At 36.7% G+C, this 18945-nt stretch overlaps 1 protein-coding gene across 5 annotated transcripts in view; it reads right to left on the minus strand.

The window, feature by feature from the left end:
- LOC135471554 (3',5'-cyclic-AMP phosphodiesterase 4C-like) overlaps positions 1–18945 on the minus strand; it is a 227533-nt gene that overhangs the window by 90751 nt on the left and 117837 nt on the right. The window contains exon 1 of one of the 5 annotated variants that reach the window (XM_064750830.1): positions 12307–12437. The exons of 3 other annotated variants lie outside the window; for them this stretch is intronic. In XM_064750830.1, the coding sequence (XP_064606900.1) occupies positions 12307–12407 (101 nt within the window). In that variant the 5' untranslated portion in view covers positions 12408–12437. Of the gene's footprint in view, positions 1–8086; positions 8164–12306; positions 12438–18945 lie in introns of those variants that run through there. One more of the 5 variants, XM_064750832.1, reaches the window with a different exon arrangement.

Consider the following 18945-nt stretch of genomic DNA (forward strand, 5'->3'; position numbering starts at 1 on the left):
CCTTGTCAATCAAATACAAAATCAGACAACGGTATTCCAGACCTACAATGGTGAGCGTGAAATCTCAATTATTATTCATCTCTACAGGCAAACTACTTAGGCCTTGATACCGGTGCACTTAACTCCAATTCTTCAAAGCAATATATAAATGTTGTTCTTGGTGGCAATTTCTTTGTGATGTAAGTACATAATAAAACAAACACAAACTTTCTCTGATTTTTACACCTTGAGTACGGTGTAAAACACAAATCAAATACATACCTAAATCCCTTCACAAGTTGATTATCCATTTCATACCACATGTATGATGTGTTTTGCTCAAATCTCTACCATGAATCAATACATACATCCAATTACATTAAATGTGATAACATATTGATAAAATACATGTACGTGCTGACTCACTAATGCATTGGTAATATTAAGACACACTCGTTTTGATACTTCTGGTGTTTAGCTTCTCATAATTTACGCTTTACTGTAAACAAAGTAAGCCTTTTGCTTGATTATTTTTGGATAAAAGATAATCAAAAGCCAACAGACCAAAAACAGTTCCATTATGGAGTATTACACCAGGACTTCAAGTAGTATAAACTAGATAAAAAGGAAGTAATTTTTTTAAGTGCTTATCAATATTCAAAACTTACTTAATGTCAAAAATTACAACATCATTAGCTGACCCTCTGATTGTTTATTGGCCATTTACAATTTTTAATTTTTGTGGAAAAGTCCTTTTGGAGGACACCTCCAGACCCTATGAATAAAACATTAAAAAGGTATTCACATTATTATTGGTGCACATCTATACCACCCATGTTGTTGAACCTACATGTACAACATTGACGCAAACGGCCACAATTATTCTGGAACTATGTGCACAGATACCACAGGCTTAATTAGCGGCAATATCGTTCCATAAAGGCAAATGTACATCTACCTCTGATGTACTACAGAATGCCTATGTGCGCAAAATCTCCCACCTGACACACTTAGGGCACCTGGCATGCCCAAATGATAGCATTATAATAAATGGCCACCACTACAGAGCTTTGGGTGACTTTAACAGAAGAGCGTGTCTGGGAAGGTCATCAAATAAGCCCCAGGATGAGGCAAAGGTCGCCCAATCTTTAGGTTTGCCTCCAGATTGGTAGTACCAGAGCAAATCACCCCACTCTGCTATCAGTCTCTTACAGAACATAACTTTAAGAAGGCCTATGTATAAATAGCATTGAGATATATCTTGAGAACCTGCTCAGCCCCAGCTCTTTAGTGGGCAGGCAATCTTAAGGCAGGGTCACAGCTTGGAGCACACCTGGCAAGCACCTGTCATTGCCATCAATGCCTGGAGACAGAATCCGATATTAATAATGGAATTGGAAATGTGCTTTTATTGAATGGACAAATTACAACAAATTAACCCATCAGCTCACAAGTATGCAGAAAGACTTGACAGACTAATATGCTATATTAATAACTACGGACCAACATTAAATTAACCTTACATAACGAATGCGTGTCAATGGCGTTCTGCGTAGTAGCAAGTGACAGATAAAGGGTATTATATCATATTAGATGTAGGTGTTATATCACTAATTATTAAGAAGTCTGCTGTGTTCACTGTTGGAGTCATTCATGGCCCTGAAAGATCAGGAAAACATTACATTGGTACATACATTAATTTCCTGAAACTACTTTTATTAACTTTGACAGTCAATTTGACAGCATTCCTCGTAAACCATACAGCCATATGATTTTATAACCTAAACAATGCCATTTACGCAAAAAAGAAACTCATTTTATGAACTTTTGCAAAGTTCCCAGTTCCAAGAGGAAGAAGAGTATTAAAATTTTAAAGATCTTATTATAGACGCCTGACCAAACTGAAATGATATAATATATTGTTCAAAAACATTTACATATTTGTACCAATGCAAAATTTATGGTAATTTTCATAAAAATGGGCTTTACTGTGCAGGAAATAACATGGACAACTATGTGTGTAACTCTGAAGTGAATTAAGCTAAATGTGGCAGATATTTGACGACATCAAATATCATACCTGTAACTGTCGGCCCATGCATCAACACTTGTAGTTATACATGTATGTCTCTGGGTGATACACTGCATATTTGTCCATCAAACACAACATATAAGCATGTATCACTTCCTCTGTTCATTGTTGTAAAGTGGAGGAGAGTTGGAGCATTGAGAAATCCTTTATCATAAACAAATAAGATATAAATTACATCAAAACTAACAGTGAAACCTGATAAAAAAAAAATATTCCAAAAATTACAAGCACAGTTCTGAGTACAACATTCAGCCTTTTAAGACTCACCGCCTCCCATGAAGCATAGCTTGAATTGTAATACTTTACAGAGCTGTGCTTGTTCTTGTTCAGGTACATATATATATATATATATATATATATATATATATATATATGTATGTATATACATAAACATGTGTAGAATGATCTCGCCAGTACATGTACTTGGCCACCAGCCACACTGGGCACAGTCTCTGTAAGACTGAGTCAATGAGATTATCCGAATTGGAAAACAGAGCGAGCTACATGTACTTTGGGATCAAAGTATAATGTTAACCCCTCTGTGTGTGTATGAGCTTTAAATTAGCCATTAACCTTAAGCTGTCTGTACACACAGGCACAAACGTAACCAAACGCATGGCCACACTGTATATAGTCCGACTAGACCGACAAGGGTTGTGTTTTAACATTTGTACACATGCATAATGGAGTACAAATTCAAAATAGCACCACCCAGTCCCCTCGTTGATGATCGTGTAACTTCTGCAAAACTGTGTTCTTTTATGGACATACAAATAAAAACCAGTCCAAATCCAGTCCACTACCTTGCTGGTGAGGTGAATAGCCCATATGTTTAAAGACTAAATGTCCAAAATTTGACAAACCAATTCATTGACAAACAGACAGACCAACCAAGCAAATTAATTAAGAACATATACAGCTGCTTGCTGAAGCTGAAAAAAGGTGTAGGATGACTATAATTAATCTAGGTATATGATGGCAGTTGACTGGCTACGGAATTTATACATTCATTCATGGATTTGATTATTATGTTTAATGCCTTACTCAAACATATGTCATGTACATGTGAAACAGTGAGTTGCGTGGATACTGGAGACATATAAAGCCAAGCCTTGGACCATATACATGCACTGCCCCTTGGGCTTGACAAAGTGATGACCCTCAAATTAAAATTAGGAGCGATACCAGCAAAAGCTAGAACTGAACTACTAACTGGCAAAAGTCATTAATTGATCTTTGTTTACTCTTCAATGTGCAAGAAATATAGACTCAAGAATAACTGATAAGTGAATACACCATGAAATAAAATCCAGGGCCCGTTTTTATAAAGCAACTGAAGTCATAAACTGCATAGGCTTGAAAAAACAAAATAACACGAAGAAAGATCTCAAAGTGTGGTTGGTACATTGCTGTGAAGATTCAATGCATAAATTTCAGACTTCCTAGAGCCAAACATTTTAACCGGAGCTGTGTTTGAATTTTTGACTTAAGTCTTAAGCTGCTTGGTGAGTATGGAGCAGGTATTATGCGGCAAACACATCAGTAGTGAATCTAAGGTAACAAGGTTACAATGTAGCTTGCCTTAGATTAGCTTGTTAACATGCATCACAAAATAACATACAGCTGACTGGAGATTGCCATATTTTTGGCCAGAGCTACAATGTGCCCAGAGGGTAAAACAGTGTTCAAATCTCCCCAGGAGCCTCTGAAGCGTTCTCTGATCAGGAGGTGTTCCTTAATTGCAACACTTCTTAAAGAGCTGGTGTTTATAGCTTCCATTTCTGAAAAACCCATTCACTCGTATGGTGAAAAATAAAAAAAATAAAGTGGATTGACTTTTTGTAATCCTGTAGCTGGGATCTGTTCTGGGATCTGGAATACTTACAACAAAAGAGCATGAAGATAAAAACCTAAAATATTTCTGAAGGTATTTCAGTCTTTAGACTTGAGCTGGACATGAAGTGAACGTGTCACGAATTAATTAAATTATTATATATGGGCTTATCTTTCTATGTAAGAAAGCTGAACAGATATATGTATTGTGGTAAAATTATTAAAGTACACGTAAAGAAGAATAAGCTGCTTAAAGTGAACAAATTAGGTTGAAAGCTGAACAGATATATGTATTATGGTAAAATTATTAAAGTACACGTAAAGAAGAATAAGCTGCTTAAAGTGAACAAATTAGGTCGAAAGCTGAACAGATATATGTATTATGGTAAAATTATTAAAGTACACCTAAAGAAGAATAAGCTGCTTAAAGTGAACAAATTAGGTCGAAAGCTGAACAGATATATGTATTATGGTAAAATTATCAAAGTACATGTAAAGAAGAATAAGCTGCTTAAAGTGAACAAATTAGGTCGAAAGCTGAACAGATATATGTATTATGGTAAAGTTATTAAAGCACACGTAAAGGAGAACAAGCTGCTTAAAGTGAACAAATTAGGTCGAAAGCTGAACAGATATATGTATTATGGTAAAATTATTAAAGTACACGTAAAGGAGAATAACCTGCTTAAAGTGAACAAATTAGGTCGACGATCAAATATAAAACTACAGAAATGTCAACACGGCATGCAAGTTAGCTCCATACTCAACTGAAATTTATATGGCCATTTCAGGAAATCCACTGATTATCTTAGCTGATCAGCTACACATGTCTCCAGTTACTATTACACAATTAATCAATAAAAAAGATCAATATAAGTCAGCACTAAGAGAACACAACACCACACATATCTTTCTGAGGACCCTAATAAGGCATAAAAACTAAATGTAGCACTATGTGATCCCAAGCCAGCCTAATTTCATCTATAGGTATTTCAAGAATATTCATCTGATATCGCCATAGCAACACAGATTCCCTGATATAATTACACCTTAATTACTCACCATATTTAACAATCATCAAGTCAAAATCTGTATATAGCAGCATCATAACAGATTTATTAACCTGCATCGCATAAATGCTCCTCACACGTCTTAAGTGTTGTCTTGGAAACCAACAATTTCAGTATCTCCTAGCTATAAATTTAGACTTCTGTCTTGATGCTCAAGACAGCTTTACCTATTCAAGTGTTAACGGCACTGATCAGAGTGGAAGTCAATAAATGCCCATGATCCTTCCACCAGGCCATACATGTTAGCACTCATAACCTCTCAGCAAATTATTTGATCTCGATATCTTAATTTCACAGGTAGCCCGAGAAAAAGAGAAATGCATCCAATATTTCATTAGCATACGTTTAAAAAACAGGGCATAAAGTACAATTGTCATTTGCACTTTCTAGAATGCAATGGTCTTTGTTTCAATTACTAATAGATACTAATTCCCTAGATACTTAATACCTGACCTTTGACAAAAATGAGAAATATACCAATATTTATCACCATGGTATCGGTGAATACCAACTTGTGACAGCCGTGGATATTTCACTGATTGTGATTGATTGTGTCACTATACCCTTATGACCAAAACACTAACCTCCGCACTGTAGATTATAAAAAATAATCTTGCCAATGATGTCTGCAAGTAAAACAAAATAAACATATAAAAACTTGCCTTTTTCACAAATTTCAGTCTTGTTTTAATCATCATTGAGGAGTTTGTGACAATGGTGAGAGAGATGTTATATGGCCCTCTGCTAGGTGATACAGAGATTTTTGTTTGGCTCACCAGACTGAATATCGTGTTAAGGCATCTTCGCTAAGCTCACTTGCCTTGATGTGATATTCATATGATCTGGCTCGACTGATGAATTTCGTACCGTAGAGCACAGAGCCATTTAACACCTATACGCATCTCCATAATCTGGCTGCAGAACGCTGAGGGCAAAGCACAAATTGATTGCTTGATTGATTATTGTTTCTAAATTGCCATACGGTCTGATAGCTAAGCTTATAGTACAACTACAACAGAACTAAATCTACATAATCTGAACTTCTATTTGCTGACAGACAAATGTCTCTCTGCAGGATGCAGCAATGCATAATATATACAAGTGCATATACAGTCATCTCTTTGTTCTATGCAATGGCAAGTTATCCCCCTTGATTCTCTCAAAGTTACTGGTCAAGCACATCAATCAAACAGAAATTGGAAAATATTTGCCAAAATTGCAGGGAATTAAGAAAAACTATATGATCTCAAAGGGTTCTATAAACTTGCGATAACAAAATTAAAAAAAAACAAAAATCAAACAAAAAAGCCACTACAAAAACAAAACATGAGGTCAGATGAATATAACCACAGCTATATATACTAGCTATATAGCCACTAATGAAAGATCACTGAGCCTGAGAGCTACAGATAAAAAATGTTTCTGAACATGTACAACATGCAAGATCGAATTAACTCATCAGCTGCTTGCTTTTTAACCAAGAGTTTAAACGACAAGACAGCACCTGGCTAAAACATATTTCAATCAAAAGCAGGATAGTTAAGCTTCCTGAAAAGTATTATACTTTTAATATTTAAATGATATTTCACCGAATAACATGTAGATCAAAATGACAATGCTGCACAAATACCTGGTGTGAATCACAATCTTGAGAATTTTATCCAATCAAACACTTTGCTATCAGACTGTGCGGCCTGAGCCGTGACCTAGCCTTTACCCATTCACCTCATGAAGTGACATACGATAACACAGACCTACTGATATAAATATCATTTTAAGATCATTTACAACAGTTTTTTTATGTGTAGCCAAAGCACTATTTCACACAGTGTTGAATGACCACCACAGACGTAAAATCAGTTGATTTACAAGCCCTGTAATATTCAACAACGGTATCACAAATTATGTCAGACAGCAGAATAAAGTCCCAGCTCAAATGGCTGTCATCTCCCCAGTAGTCTTTGGGCCTACTTAGACACGCTGTTCAAATTATATACAAATACAATTTATGTCATTCATGCTAGCTTTTAGTCAGCATGCAGTTGCTAAATAACAAATATCAGAGTCAGGGAAAAATTCACAAAGGGTGCTGTAGGTTTATGAGAATGAGAAGATGACATCTCATCGGACAATGCTTAAAATGAAATCTTATGATATAAATTTTTTTTTTCTCTGAATTTGTTAAAACTGAAGATTTTAACTTTTGCCCTTTGTCTTTCTCACATACAAAAGATGTTATTTTTCTGTTTTCTTTAATAAAATACAGGAAATTGCTGAAATGTGGTTTTCAAGCCGAGGTGCTTTATCTGACGACTGTAATAACTAGGTCAGCACTTCTCAAATCTTAGGATCCATTACTGCAAAACTGAAGCATGATATCCAGCGACAATTGAATGCCTCGATCAGCCTCAGTGGTGCTTAGATTGACTTCCATTTGTTTCAAAATTGAGCATGAATCCAGTTGTACAACAATTCTATTGTAATTTTGTAAACATTTAAAGATGTCAGAATTAACCGGTAAGCTACGACATGAACCTGGAATATCCCATCTGTGCATTTGCAGGCTACTCAGAAACTGTATAAACAATATAGTAGGTCTACTGTATGAACAAGAAATAAGTGGAAGAAATATCCTACCAGTATGTCCAATTTCCAAGAAAGCTATTTTTCACTTGGTCCTTCATCGCTGAAGTTGCACAACTTTTATCTGCCATAGGCTACTGATTAGACTATTTTAGGGGAAATACCTTCCATGTTAGACAGCTAGACTAAAAGTGACCTCAGCTTGCTGTTGATAATGGAGACGGGCTGAAGCTGTGACAAGACAAAGTTGCACTAAACTTTTACTGGGTTGAAAAAATCTAAAAAAAAAAATTTAATGCCAGTTTAAGATACTTTGAATGCTAGTCTTTCAGTGGACATAAACATTAGTCAGGTGCTGTCTTTTCACTTTCACGCATGTTCTACTTTTTTTTAATGAAACATCTGTAATTTTGTCCCATGATCCATAAATGTACTTTAATAATATTTATCATAACCATCCAGAGCAGTACCGAGGATTTCATGTGGCTTCTTCTTTTCACCTGACAAAACTAAAACTAAGACTGTATACCTGAGGCAGGTTTCCACGGTAATTCCTGGAATACTGGCGGGTCTGACAGAGACAATTTCCATGGCCGCAACTGTACGACACAGAATATATACAGATCCTGATCGAGTAACAGTGGAATTTAATCAGGAGAATTCTAACCGCATTCACGAGTGAAATACGTAGAAATCCAGAGGTCAAAAAGTTCGACGAGTACAGGTAAATCCATGCAGGCAGGTGAGCTGGAGCCAGTTAGGTACAAGCGTCTGACCTTCCTTCCTTCCTGTCTGGTCTATGGCTAGTCATAAACTTTCAATTGACACTTGCAGTCACAATGGAGTAATTATTACATGTGACCATGTCAGACACCTGCCCGGATTTCCAAGTGACTTTGTGAAGGTCCCAATACTACAATAGTCCCCTGCAATTGACACAATGGACGCCTTCAGGTGTAACACACACAATCAAACGACTATTCTATGATCTGGCATTACACAATATACGTGCTTGTGTATGGACCATAATACAACGCCGACTCTGTCAATTAACACTCCCTATTATTCACGGCCAGCCAGGAAAATGATAGTATTAACATAATCATCTCCAATGATATGTATAAAAAAAAAAATTCCACGTCATCTTTAAATGCTAGGTCTATCTGGAACTTCCTATGTAGCAATATGAATAACATACAAACAAGCACACACGATCACTGCCAAAATGCAGATTGGTGCATGACTATATACATATTTATTTATTTATGTATTTGATTATTGTTTAACAAGAATTCTTTTACACGCATGATGATCATTTCATAAATGCAGTGACCTAGAAACCATAAAATAACCTTTGCAATTAACTTTACACAGGAAATAGGTAAAAATCAAACTATCCACGGAGAATTCACACAAATGACACTGTATCTATTATATTAACAGATGATTCATAGAGTCAGTGCTCTATTTTCTGTATGTCATACGGTTTGAGAATGGTAATAGAAGCTATACTGAAACGTTACCAGCTAATAAACACAGGAGTTGTTATCCGTAAGAATCCTGTCTGTTCACCTATACAGTACTCTATTTATGTGATCAAAATTTGTGTGCTGATCACCTGAAGGATGAAAGAATATTTGATTTCTATATATATATTTATTATCATTTTGCATTAATTCCTAAGAGATAACAAATAATATCATCATAAGCTTCTGTACAAATGAAAGGCAAACTGCCTTTACAAATATATTCAAGGTGCATTACATTTAATTTAGCCAGGTATATAAACTTTTACCTATAAGTTTCACTAGAATATATATATATATAGTGACCATAACTGGATAGCTGGTCAAAGCAAAACGAACTCAATGATGCACAATTGGTACACACTGTACCTGAACTAAATGTCAATTTCAACATACCAACAGATACCAATTTAACACATAGGTGTTATCTGGCTACATTGCCACCAGGCCTGCATGGTCAGACATGTCCATTACGTAACCAGGTGAGAATTAGGTCAGGTCAGGTGTCAAAGGTCAGGCACGTGGCTACAGATGTGTCTGTACTTCTGGTTTGTGCTCTCTAATCACCTCCACGCACAGAGTCAGAATTCCACGGAGAATACACAAATATTTTCTCAACCAAAAGCAGGATTGTAAACTCAGGCGATAACAACTTTCTTACACACGTCTAGATTTAAAGTCTTCAGGTAAATAAAATACTGTAACAAGCATCTCTGAATCCCCGGCCTTTGCAGCGGACTGATCGAATGCTTATATAAAACACATGCAGAGTCTGAACAGAGCATAAACTCTGATGTGCGAGAAGTAACCGTTGGAAATACTGACATCTGTTTTATCTTGTTCACACATACTTCCTTTTGTTCCCTGTGACTGACATATTATTGTTAGTCCATGTATGTGCTACATCTACTGTGTTTTATATCAGTATATATATCAAATTTATTAGAACACTGTCCGAATGAGTACAGGCCTATATAATTACATATGAGTGAAGGGTCTTCGGTGAAAAATCTGGCAGCAACCTGCGCATGGTTGTGGGTTTCCCCCCAGGCTCTGCCCGGTTTCCTCCCACCATAATGCTAGCCGCCGTCGTATAAGTGAAATATTCTTGAGTACAACGTAAGACACCAATCAAATAAAAAAAATAAATAAATCTTTGGTGAAAATAAAAGACTGGTATAAATAGCAGAAAATGAAATATCAATAAACCTTAATATTAAGGAATAATGCATGATTTTTTAAAAATAAGGGTGTTGGTAAACTTTTTCAATCAAACAAAAGTACATCTTCAAATAGCTCTTTCTGAGGATGCAAACTGAAGTTCTGAACTTTGAAATTCTGTTTGAAACCTCTAGCTTACACTGTAAATGTATTAAAGATGGACTTTATTCAATAACCTTTTCTTTCACTTTAATATTTACCTACTTCAGGTTCTCAAACGGAGCTAATAATTGGTCTCAAACTGTGCTATAATGTACATAAACATGAACGCAGATGAGCGGTACATTGACAGTTGATTAAACAGAGTGTAAGAGAATGCGTGGATTCAGGTAAGGGGAGAAAACTCATGCAAACACGCCTGTATAAACATGGTACATGTTCAGGTAGTTTTATTGCCAGAGGGTTCTGTCAAGGCCAAGCCATGCGTGCACACAGTCAGCTAGAATGACACCAGCCATACACAGTTCTCAGCATCTTCAGTTTGTCCCACAATTGATCCGCTGTCAGCTGTCACAAGCTAAAGAGCTTAACCATGGCTCACTGGCATCCCTATTGTTAAACTGTTACAAATGTGGCCAGGTTAACTGGCTGGCAAAATTTTCTGTTCACATTCAACATCAGGTAAAATCAGGTCACTGTAGAGCCCATTGAGATTAAACTACACCCTTGTTTCACCTTGTTTTTAATATAATATTTAACCTATTTCCTGACTAGTTATATGCACACATATGTCTGAGCAGGTATAGTGATTAAAATAAGTTTTGAATTGTTTACACTACCGCGTTGATCTACCTGGTTTATGCATTAATGCTTAACTCACATGATAAAACTGAACATGTCATGGTCCAGTTCCCACTGTTAAGTGTTATATTACTCAACAACCGCTTTCAGAATACATCGTAGAATTACAGATACCGAATACGTCAGGCAGGCTGACCATGTACAGCATGTCATATACACATGCCACTTCTCCGCAGATATGTATGCAACAGCAAACACAAAACAAATACACTAGCTTATAAACTTACTTATCAAGCTAAGTTTTCAAAAATCCGTCGGTCAAAAACTGTCTCAATGTTAAACTATTTTATACATTCAAGAACAAAGCGACATTTATCAGATAATGTTCCAGATGATACAGTCAGGTGGTTTGAGGCACGTTGAAACATGCACAACAGGTGTATGCAAAAACATTGTAACATACCATAGAGATACAGGTGCATATGCCATATATATGTATATGGATATACATATATGCTTACATAAGCCTTGTCCTCAGTTTAAGTGGACGTGAAATTTTTGACCAAGGTGATAATATGTATGCATACACTTGAAGTATTAGCTGTGAATGTTTATGCTAATTACCTGTTTATAGGTCCCATATAAAATAACACTAAAAAACACGGGTAGCAATTCCAACGTAGACTGAAAAAGAACTTTGTTTTTCAGGTCCACTAGAAGGGTTTATAATAACCAAAAAATACAGTCAGCCGTCCAGAAAAGCAAAATTCAAAGGTGACACAGTTTGTGAATTGTTGGCTGATAAATGTTGAGGTGATAAGCCTTACACGTACAAATGTCAGCAGTGTATATTCCCATGATGTCAAAACATATATACCTCCTGCCAAACAACGGCGTTAAATCTGTTACCATGAAACCTGTGCGACAAATTCTGTGATTTAATTATCACTGACTATGTGGCCGTCCGTTTGCGCAGTCCGACGTTCTCTGAAGGCTACTTGTCTTCCACCAATATGGTGTGTAAAATCTGTTATGTCACATGTCACAAAGTAAAACCTTGCCAAAGGTCGGTGGTTTATGCCGGGGGGGGGGGGGGGGGGGTGGTGGTGGTGGTGGGTTGGGGGGTGGTAGTGGGGCTCCAGTTTCCTCCCCCCACCCATAAAACTGGCTGCCATCATATAAGTGAAAAATTCTTCAGCAGGCCTAAGGAATTAGCAAGAATCAAATAAAAAAGTAAACAAATAAATGTGTATGAACTTACGTGAAATACCTATCATCTTTAGACAACAATTTGAGCTGTTTTAGCAGCGATCCTGAGCCTGGTGAAGGCGTACTCATGATTCTCTGGGGTAAGCTGACCATGCTAGCTGGGTGCGTTGAGGGGCACACGTCCTGTGCTTTGTGTACCCTCACCCTGCCCAAACCTACATAAAAAGCCAACCTCACTTGTCCCGTACTCTGACAAACAGACCCTATATTCTACCAAACACTCCCCCAAACTTAGTGAACGCAGGGATGTGAGGTTTCCTGAGCACTTGAGAAAGGTTACACAGTTCCCTTGAACCACTGACGTCAAGCCTTTACCAACAGATGTAAATAAAACCATGTGCTTTTTACAAAAGAGTTCAGGCAGATCAGGGGGCATAACTCTGTGAGGCAAAACTGCTACCTCAATTAGTCAGGCAAAGTAATGGGCTTATTCAGAGATTGTATGTTTTATACTCAAGTTTTGACATGATGCCTTTTATTTGTTTGTAGGAATAAACAATATGATTATTTTTCTGACAGCTAACTCTCATATTTTCTTAATAACTAGTTCATTTCTGATTTTATTATACCACTACAAAGTTAAGCAACAATCCGATTTGATATGAACATAACCAGTGTTTGAATATTTCAATTTGAATAAAATTTATAAAAAAAAAAAAAAATTTCACCTTAATTCTCGTGAATGACAGAGATAGAGCAAACATGTATTCCACCCATATATACACTCAGTCTCAACCTTGATTTATCCCATAATACACTTTTTCAAAGAAAAATATACAGTAAGTACCAACAAAAAATCAACTAATTTAACAAAACTATCAACAGAAACTAGACTTTCATACTCAAAGGAAAGACTCATGGCTCTTTGCAAAGAAAATAAGACTCTACTAACTTCACAGAGAACTATCTAGGAGGATAAAGCTGGTCTAGTTTTTGTTCTCAAAGTGTCTGCAGACTGAAACAGAATGGAGCCAGGTGATGGAAATACCAGACGTCACTTTACTGATGTGCGCTATCGGTAAACTTCAGGCTTTGAATTTGCCATCTTTGATTTGTTTGTTTCTCAGCTGGAAGTAATTAAAAGTCTGTCATACAAATTACACCTTACTTTTTGCGAGATTTTGTAATAAGATAAAAGAAATATGAATAGTTGTGATATTTTAAGTATGCGTCGGGCTGTACTAGTAAGACAGAGAAAAAAAATCCCTCCACTTCTATTTATATGTAATACTCTTACGGATAAGTTGCACAGGCTTTGATCATACGTGGGAAGGTATGTCAACAACCTGCGGACGGTTGTAGGTTTCAACTGGGCTCTACCCTGTTCGCATAAGAGAAATATTCTTGAGAATGGCATAAAACACCAACCAATTCCAAAAAAATATACACTTAATATAATCCCATATTTAACACTTGTACACAAACTGCAACAGATAAGGGGTTAAAAAAAAAAGAGCTATTGTGAAAGTACACTTCATTTTAAGTGCTATAACAAAAAAGAGGTACAGTGTAACCGCTTTCTCATATAAACTTATCATGTAAACTTGATGCCCACGCCTAGAGTGCCAATGTTTCAGTTGTTACACTTGTGAAAGCCAATACAAAATATTACAATGTTCAACAATTACTCATCCTTGCATGAAAGACTAGGTATGGGAATGACAGCACGAAAGCTGTAAACAACCTAAAATTTTGACCATGATTAATTTGAGGATTTTGCTTTATTCTGAGAGTTCTATTAATCTTAGAAAACTGTTTTGAGTTTTTTATTTGGTACTATAATAATAGCCTACTGGTAAAATGTATGTTTCTGCCCCAAAGGATGTAGTTAATGTCATTGATTTGCCGCTATAAGGCAACATTTGGGCGGTGGAGTGGTGGTGGGGGTAAGGGGAGGGGGGGTATACGTTATTTACAGTAGTTACAGCTTTCCAAAGTTTCACATCTTTCCCCAATACCTGAAGTAAATGATTTGTACTTTCACACATTTACATCTCTCCACCCCTACCTCTACTCCTCACCTCACCCCCACCAAAAAGCTATGTACACCATGGTAACTTCCCCTAGATTGTAGGTTGTAAGTCAATAAACAAGAGCCAATTAATCTGAATGAAGTTAGCCTTATCTACATACAGCTGAGCAAATCTTCCTGCTGATGAGTGTTAAATTCCCATCAATCTGTCAATCAGTAAATACACTGATACACAAAATCAGACCTACAGTGAGAGCACCTCAACTTATCTCTCTTCAGTCATAGGAGATAGAAGTCAGGCCAATCATTAGTGTACACAAGGCCTCAGTTTTCTCATTATTTTCCTTCCCTTTTTTTTTTTTTTTGTTTTTTTTGGGGGGTCTGCGTGAAATTGCAATGGGTCTAGACGGAGCAAACCTTTGGGGATCTTTATGCAAATGTTTGCCGAATATCTTTTGATTGATTAGCTTCTCAAGGGTAATCAAAAAAAAAAAAACCAAAAAAAAAACCCACCACACAGACATGCAATCTACAACACTCAAGGCTTATCTGTGAGTATAAGATGCACCAATTCCTAACTAAAAGAGAGAATACGGGAACAATTTGGGGCTGTGTCACTGAGGACCATGGCTATAACGGGCGCATCAACGATTAACGCACCGAGAATTGAGGAAATTCTTGCCGATCGATCTGGTTTGTCTTCATTGCCCAATAGCTCGAGCTGCGTTTTTCTAGGTTTGTTTATCTAGTGTGTTCTTTAGTAACCTACACTATTTCCTCAATCTTTCTGCATTAGAAAGAGTAGCTTTGAGTGCAATTTATCCACATTTTTAATTTGATTTATTAATCATTCCAATCAAATCATTCCTGTAAAAGTCTTTACGTAAATCACCTGCTTATCTGACTGTCTTTAACCGTTAGGGGGTGGGGGTGGGGGGGGGGTGGGGGGGTGTTCCAGAATGTCAGGTGCGATGCCAAAACAGGGCGGAGAAATGGACAAAGTGAATTCCATAAATGACATGGCCGCCAGCACACTGTCAGATTTTGATGAATCGTTATTATTCCACACAAAACTTTACCCATACTTCACAGTCGATGATGTCTCAGCCTGCCAGACACGATCGATGCCATGACAACCAAATTACTGACCTGATCCTAATTATGAATCTGCAATCAATCTGAACTGCCTGTTGTCTCACTCGGCGACACTGACATTATGTAATTAGACAGACTCGGCCATTACACTGTTACATACCTTCACACTTAACCCATCATTGCGCACATTAATGTGAATATTTCATATTCATAAATACAACTGCCAGACAGAGGTTTGCGCACTTGTCTACTAAAAATAAGTTATTGGCAAGACTTAACAGCCTCAGTTACTCGAAGTTAAATACATATATCCGAAGAATTAGAGATTATATTTCAGAAATGAGCATCCCCACATGCGATTTGATGAGTTCCAATCATATGTTTTTTTTTTTGTTTTTGCTCTTTTCTTTCACCAGTGCAATGATGATTATTCTGTTTGAATAATTGCTGCATTCACAATTTTGTACATAAATCTTAAACATTTAACATTTATCGGTAAGATTTAACGGAAACAGTTACTCTAAGTCACACACATATATCCGAAGACTTGGAGATTATATCTCAGAAATGGGCATCCTCACATACAATCTGATGAGTTCCAATCACATAAATGTACGCCCCCATGAATTCTGGCACAGGCACAACATCCTGCTAAAACTTTCTGTCCTATACCTGGGAAAATGATTATCTGAATGGCTCCTATTGACATAAGTAAAAATATATTTATTTATTTATTTGATTGGTGTGTTACACCGTACTCAAGAATATTTCACTTATACGACGGCGGCCAGCATTATGGTGGGAGGAAACTGGGCAGAGCCCGGCAGAAACCCACGACCATCCGCATGTTGCTGACAGATCTTCCCACGTAAGTAAAAATATGTGCCCAATAGACGGGCAGCAAAGTAACACACATTGCATCATCACTATAACAGTAGGTTTTTCTGTTTGCTTATTTCTCTAAATTTACACAATGTTTACCAACAACTGAAATTTTTTGATGAAATGAATTTTTTTTTGTTATCCTTTTCTTTTCAAAGTGTCATGATTATCATTCTGTGTGAGTAATTTTTGCATTAACAATTTTGTACATAAATTTTAAACATTTAGCATTTAGACATGTAAGTTAATTGCATAAGCTAACGACTGAAAAATGGGACTCAGGTGTGCATCATGTTTCAATCTAACTGAATGTGATATTTAATCAAATTTAATAATTACAAGAGATATATCTTGAAATTTATGCTCCAAGGTTTAACCATGCGTCTTGAGATCAATTGCTGAGGAAGAACAGTTAGCATGGGTCAGCTGTTTCTTACTTGAAGGTAATATAACCACACCATGTTGCATGAACCACACATGGAATTGATTACACAGGCAACAGTTCCTTGATGGTTTCCCCAACCCTAACTCCTCCTCTCATCTAAATGTCAAATCATCTATAGGTGTATGTTTAGCTATATATATATATATATATATATATATATATATATATATATAAATATACACACACTCTCTACACCTCATCATAACTTACACACTGCAATAAAAGCTAGTGTTTTTTGAGCAGTATCATTACTAGGCACTTTCTCCTATACCTAGCCAAATGTACTGCCACCTGTGCCTTAATACTTGATCCTAATCCTATATCGGGCTTTAGATCTCTTGTATCAGTGGAGTGCCACTACTACACTTCATCCAGGATCTGCTATAAAAGATCACATTATACTGCTGACTACTTAAAACACAAGCTGCACTCAGCATCACTACTTTCTCCTATTAATATAATACTGCCCAAATACTTCACTCAAGATCACTGCTTTCCCCTATTGGGTACGTGTATAATACTGCCCAAATACTTCACTCAAGATCACTGCTTTCCTCTATTGGGTACGTATATAATACTGCCTAAATACTTCACTCATGATCACTACTCTCCCCTGTGGGGTACATATATAATACTGCCTAAATACTTCATTCAAGATCACTGCTTTCCCCTATTGGGTACGTGTATAATACTGCCTAAATACTTCACTCAAGATCACTGCTTTCCTCTATTGGGTAAACATAAAATACTGCCTAAATACTTCACTCAAGATCACTGCTCTCCCCTGTTGGGTACATATATAATACTGCCTAAATACTTCACTCAAGATCACTGCTTTCCTCTATTGGGTACGTATATAATACTGCCTAAATACTTCACTCAAGATCACTGCTTTCTCCTATTGGGTACGTATATAATACTGCCTAAATACTTCACTCAAGATCACTGCTTTCTCCTATTGGGTACGTATATAATACTGCCTAAATACTTCACTCAAGATCACTGCTTTCCCCTACTGGGTACGTGTATAATACTGCCCAAATACTTCACTCATGATTACTGCTTTCCTCTATTGGGTACGTATATAATACTGCCTAAATACTTCATTCAAGATCACTGCTTTCTCCTATTGGGTACGTATATAATACTGCCTAAATACTTCACTCAAGATCACTGCTTTCTCCTATTGGGTACGTATATAATACTGCCTAAATACTTCACTCAAGATCACTGCTTTCTCCTATTGGGTACGTATATAATACTGCCTAAATACTTCACTCAAGATCACTGCTTTCTCCTATTGGGTACGTATATAATACTGCCTAAATACTTCACTCAAGATCATTGCTATCTGCTATATATGGGGTACGTTAATTCACTTGGGGTGTGCTTTCTCCTATTGAGGAAAAACCATATACTTCATAGCACTCCATTGAGAATCAGTGCTTTCTCCTATAGGAACTTACATGTGATACGGCCTAAATACTTCATCGAGGATCAGTGCTTAAATTCTCCCATAGAGGTACATAATACTGCCTAAACACTTCATTCAGGCCTAAGTGCTTTATCCTACATAGGTACACAGTACTGCCTAAACACTTCATTCAAGCCTCAGTGCTTCCTCCTATAAGGGTAAATAATACTGCTTAAACACTTCATTCAGGCCTCAGTGATTTCTCCTATAGAGGTACACAGTACTGCCTAAACACTTCATTCAGGCCTCAGTGATTTCTTCTATAGGGGTACAAAGTGCTGCCTAAACTCTTCATTCAAGCCTCAGTCCTTTCTCTTGTAGAAGTACATAGTACTGCCTAAACACTTCATTCAAGCCTCAGAGCTTTCTCCTATAGAGGTTAATAATACAGCCTAATACATCATTATTATAGAAAAAAAGCCAGTATGTGATCCTACCTAAAATTTAATCCAGGTCCGAGAATTAGGGGTACACAGTACTGCCTAAACACTTCATTCAGGCCTCAGAGCTTTCTCCTATAGGGGTACACAGTAGTGCCTAAACACTTCATTCAGGCCTCAGAGTTTTCTCTTATAGGGGTACACAGTAGTGCCTAAACACTTCATTCAGGCCTCAGAGCTTTCTCCTATAGTTAATAATACAGCCCAATACATCATTATTATATATCAATCACAGTATGTGATCCTACCTAAAATTTAATCCTTGATCGAGAATTAACAAGAACATTTCCTGAATTCAATGAGTTTCCCAATAAAATGTGATA

Source organism: Liolophura sinensis, chromosome 7, assembly GCF_032854445.1.
Source record: "Liolophura sinensis isolate JHLJ2023 chromosome 7, CUHK_Ljap_v2, whole genome shotgun sequence".
Lineage (NCBI taxonomy): Eukaryota > Metazoa > Mollusca > Polyplacophora > Chitonida > Chitonidae > Liolophura > Liolophura sinensis.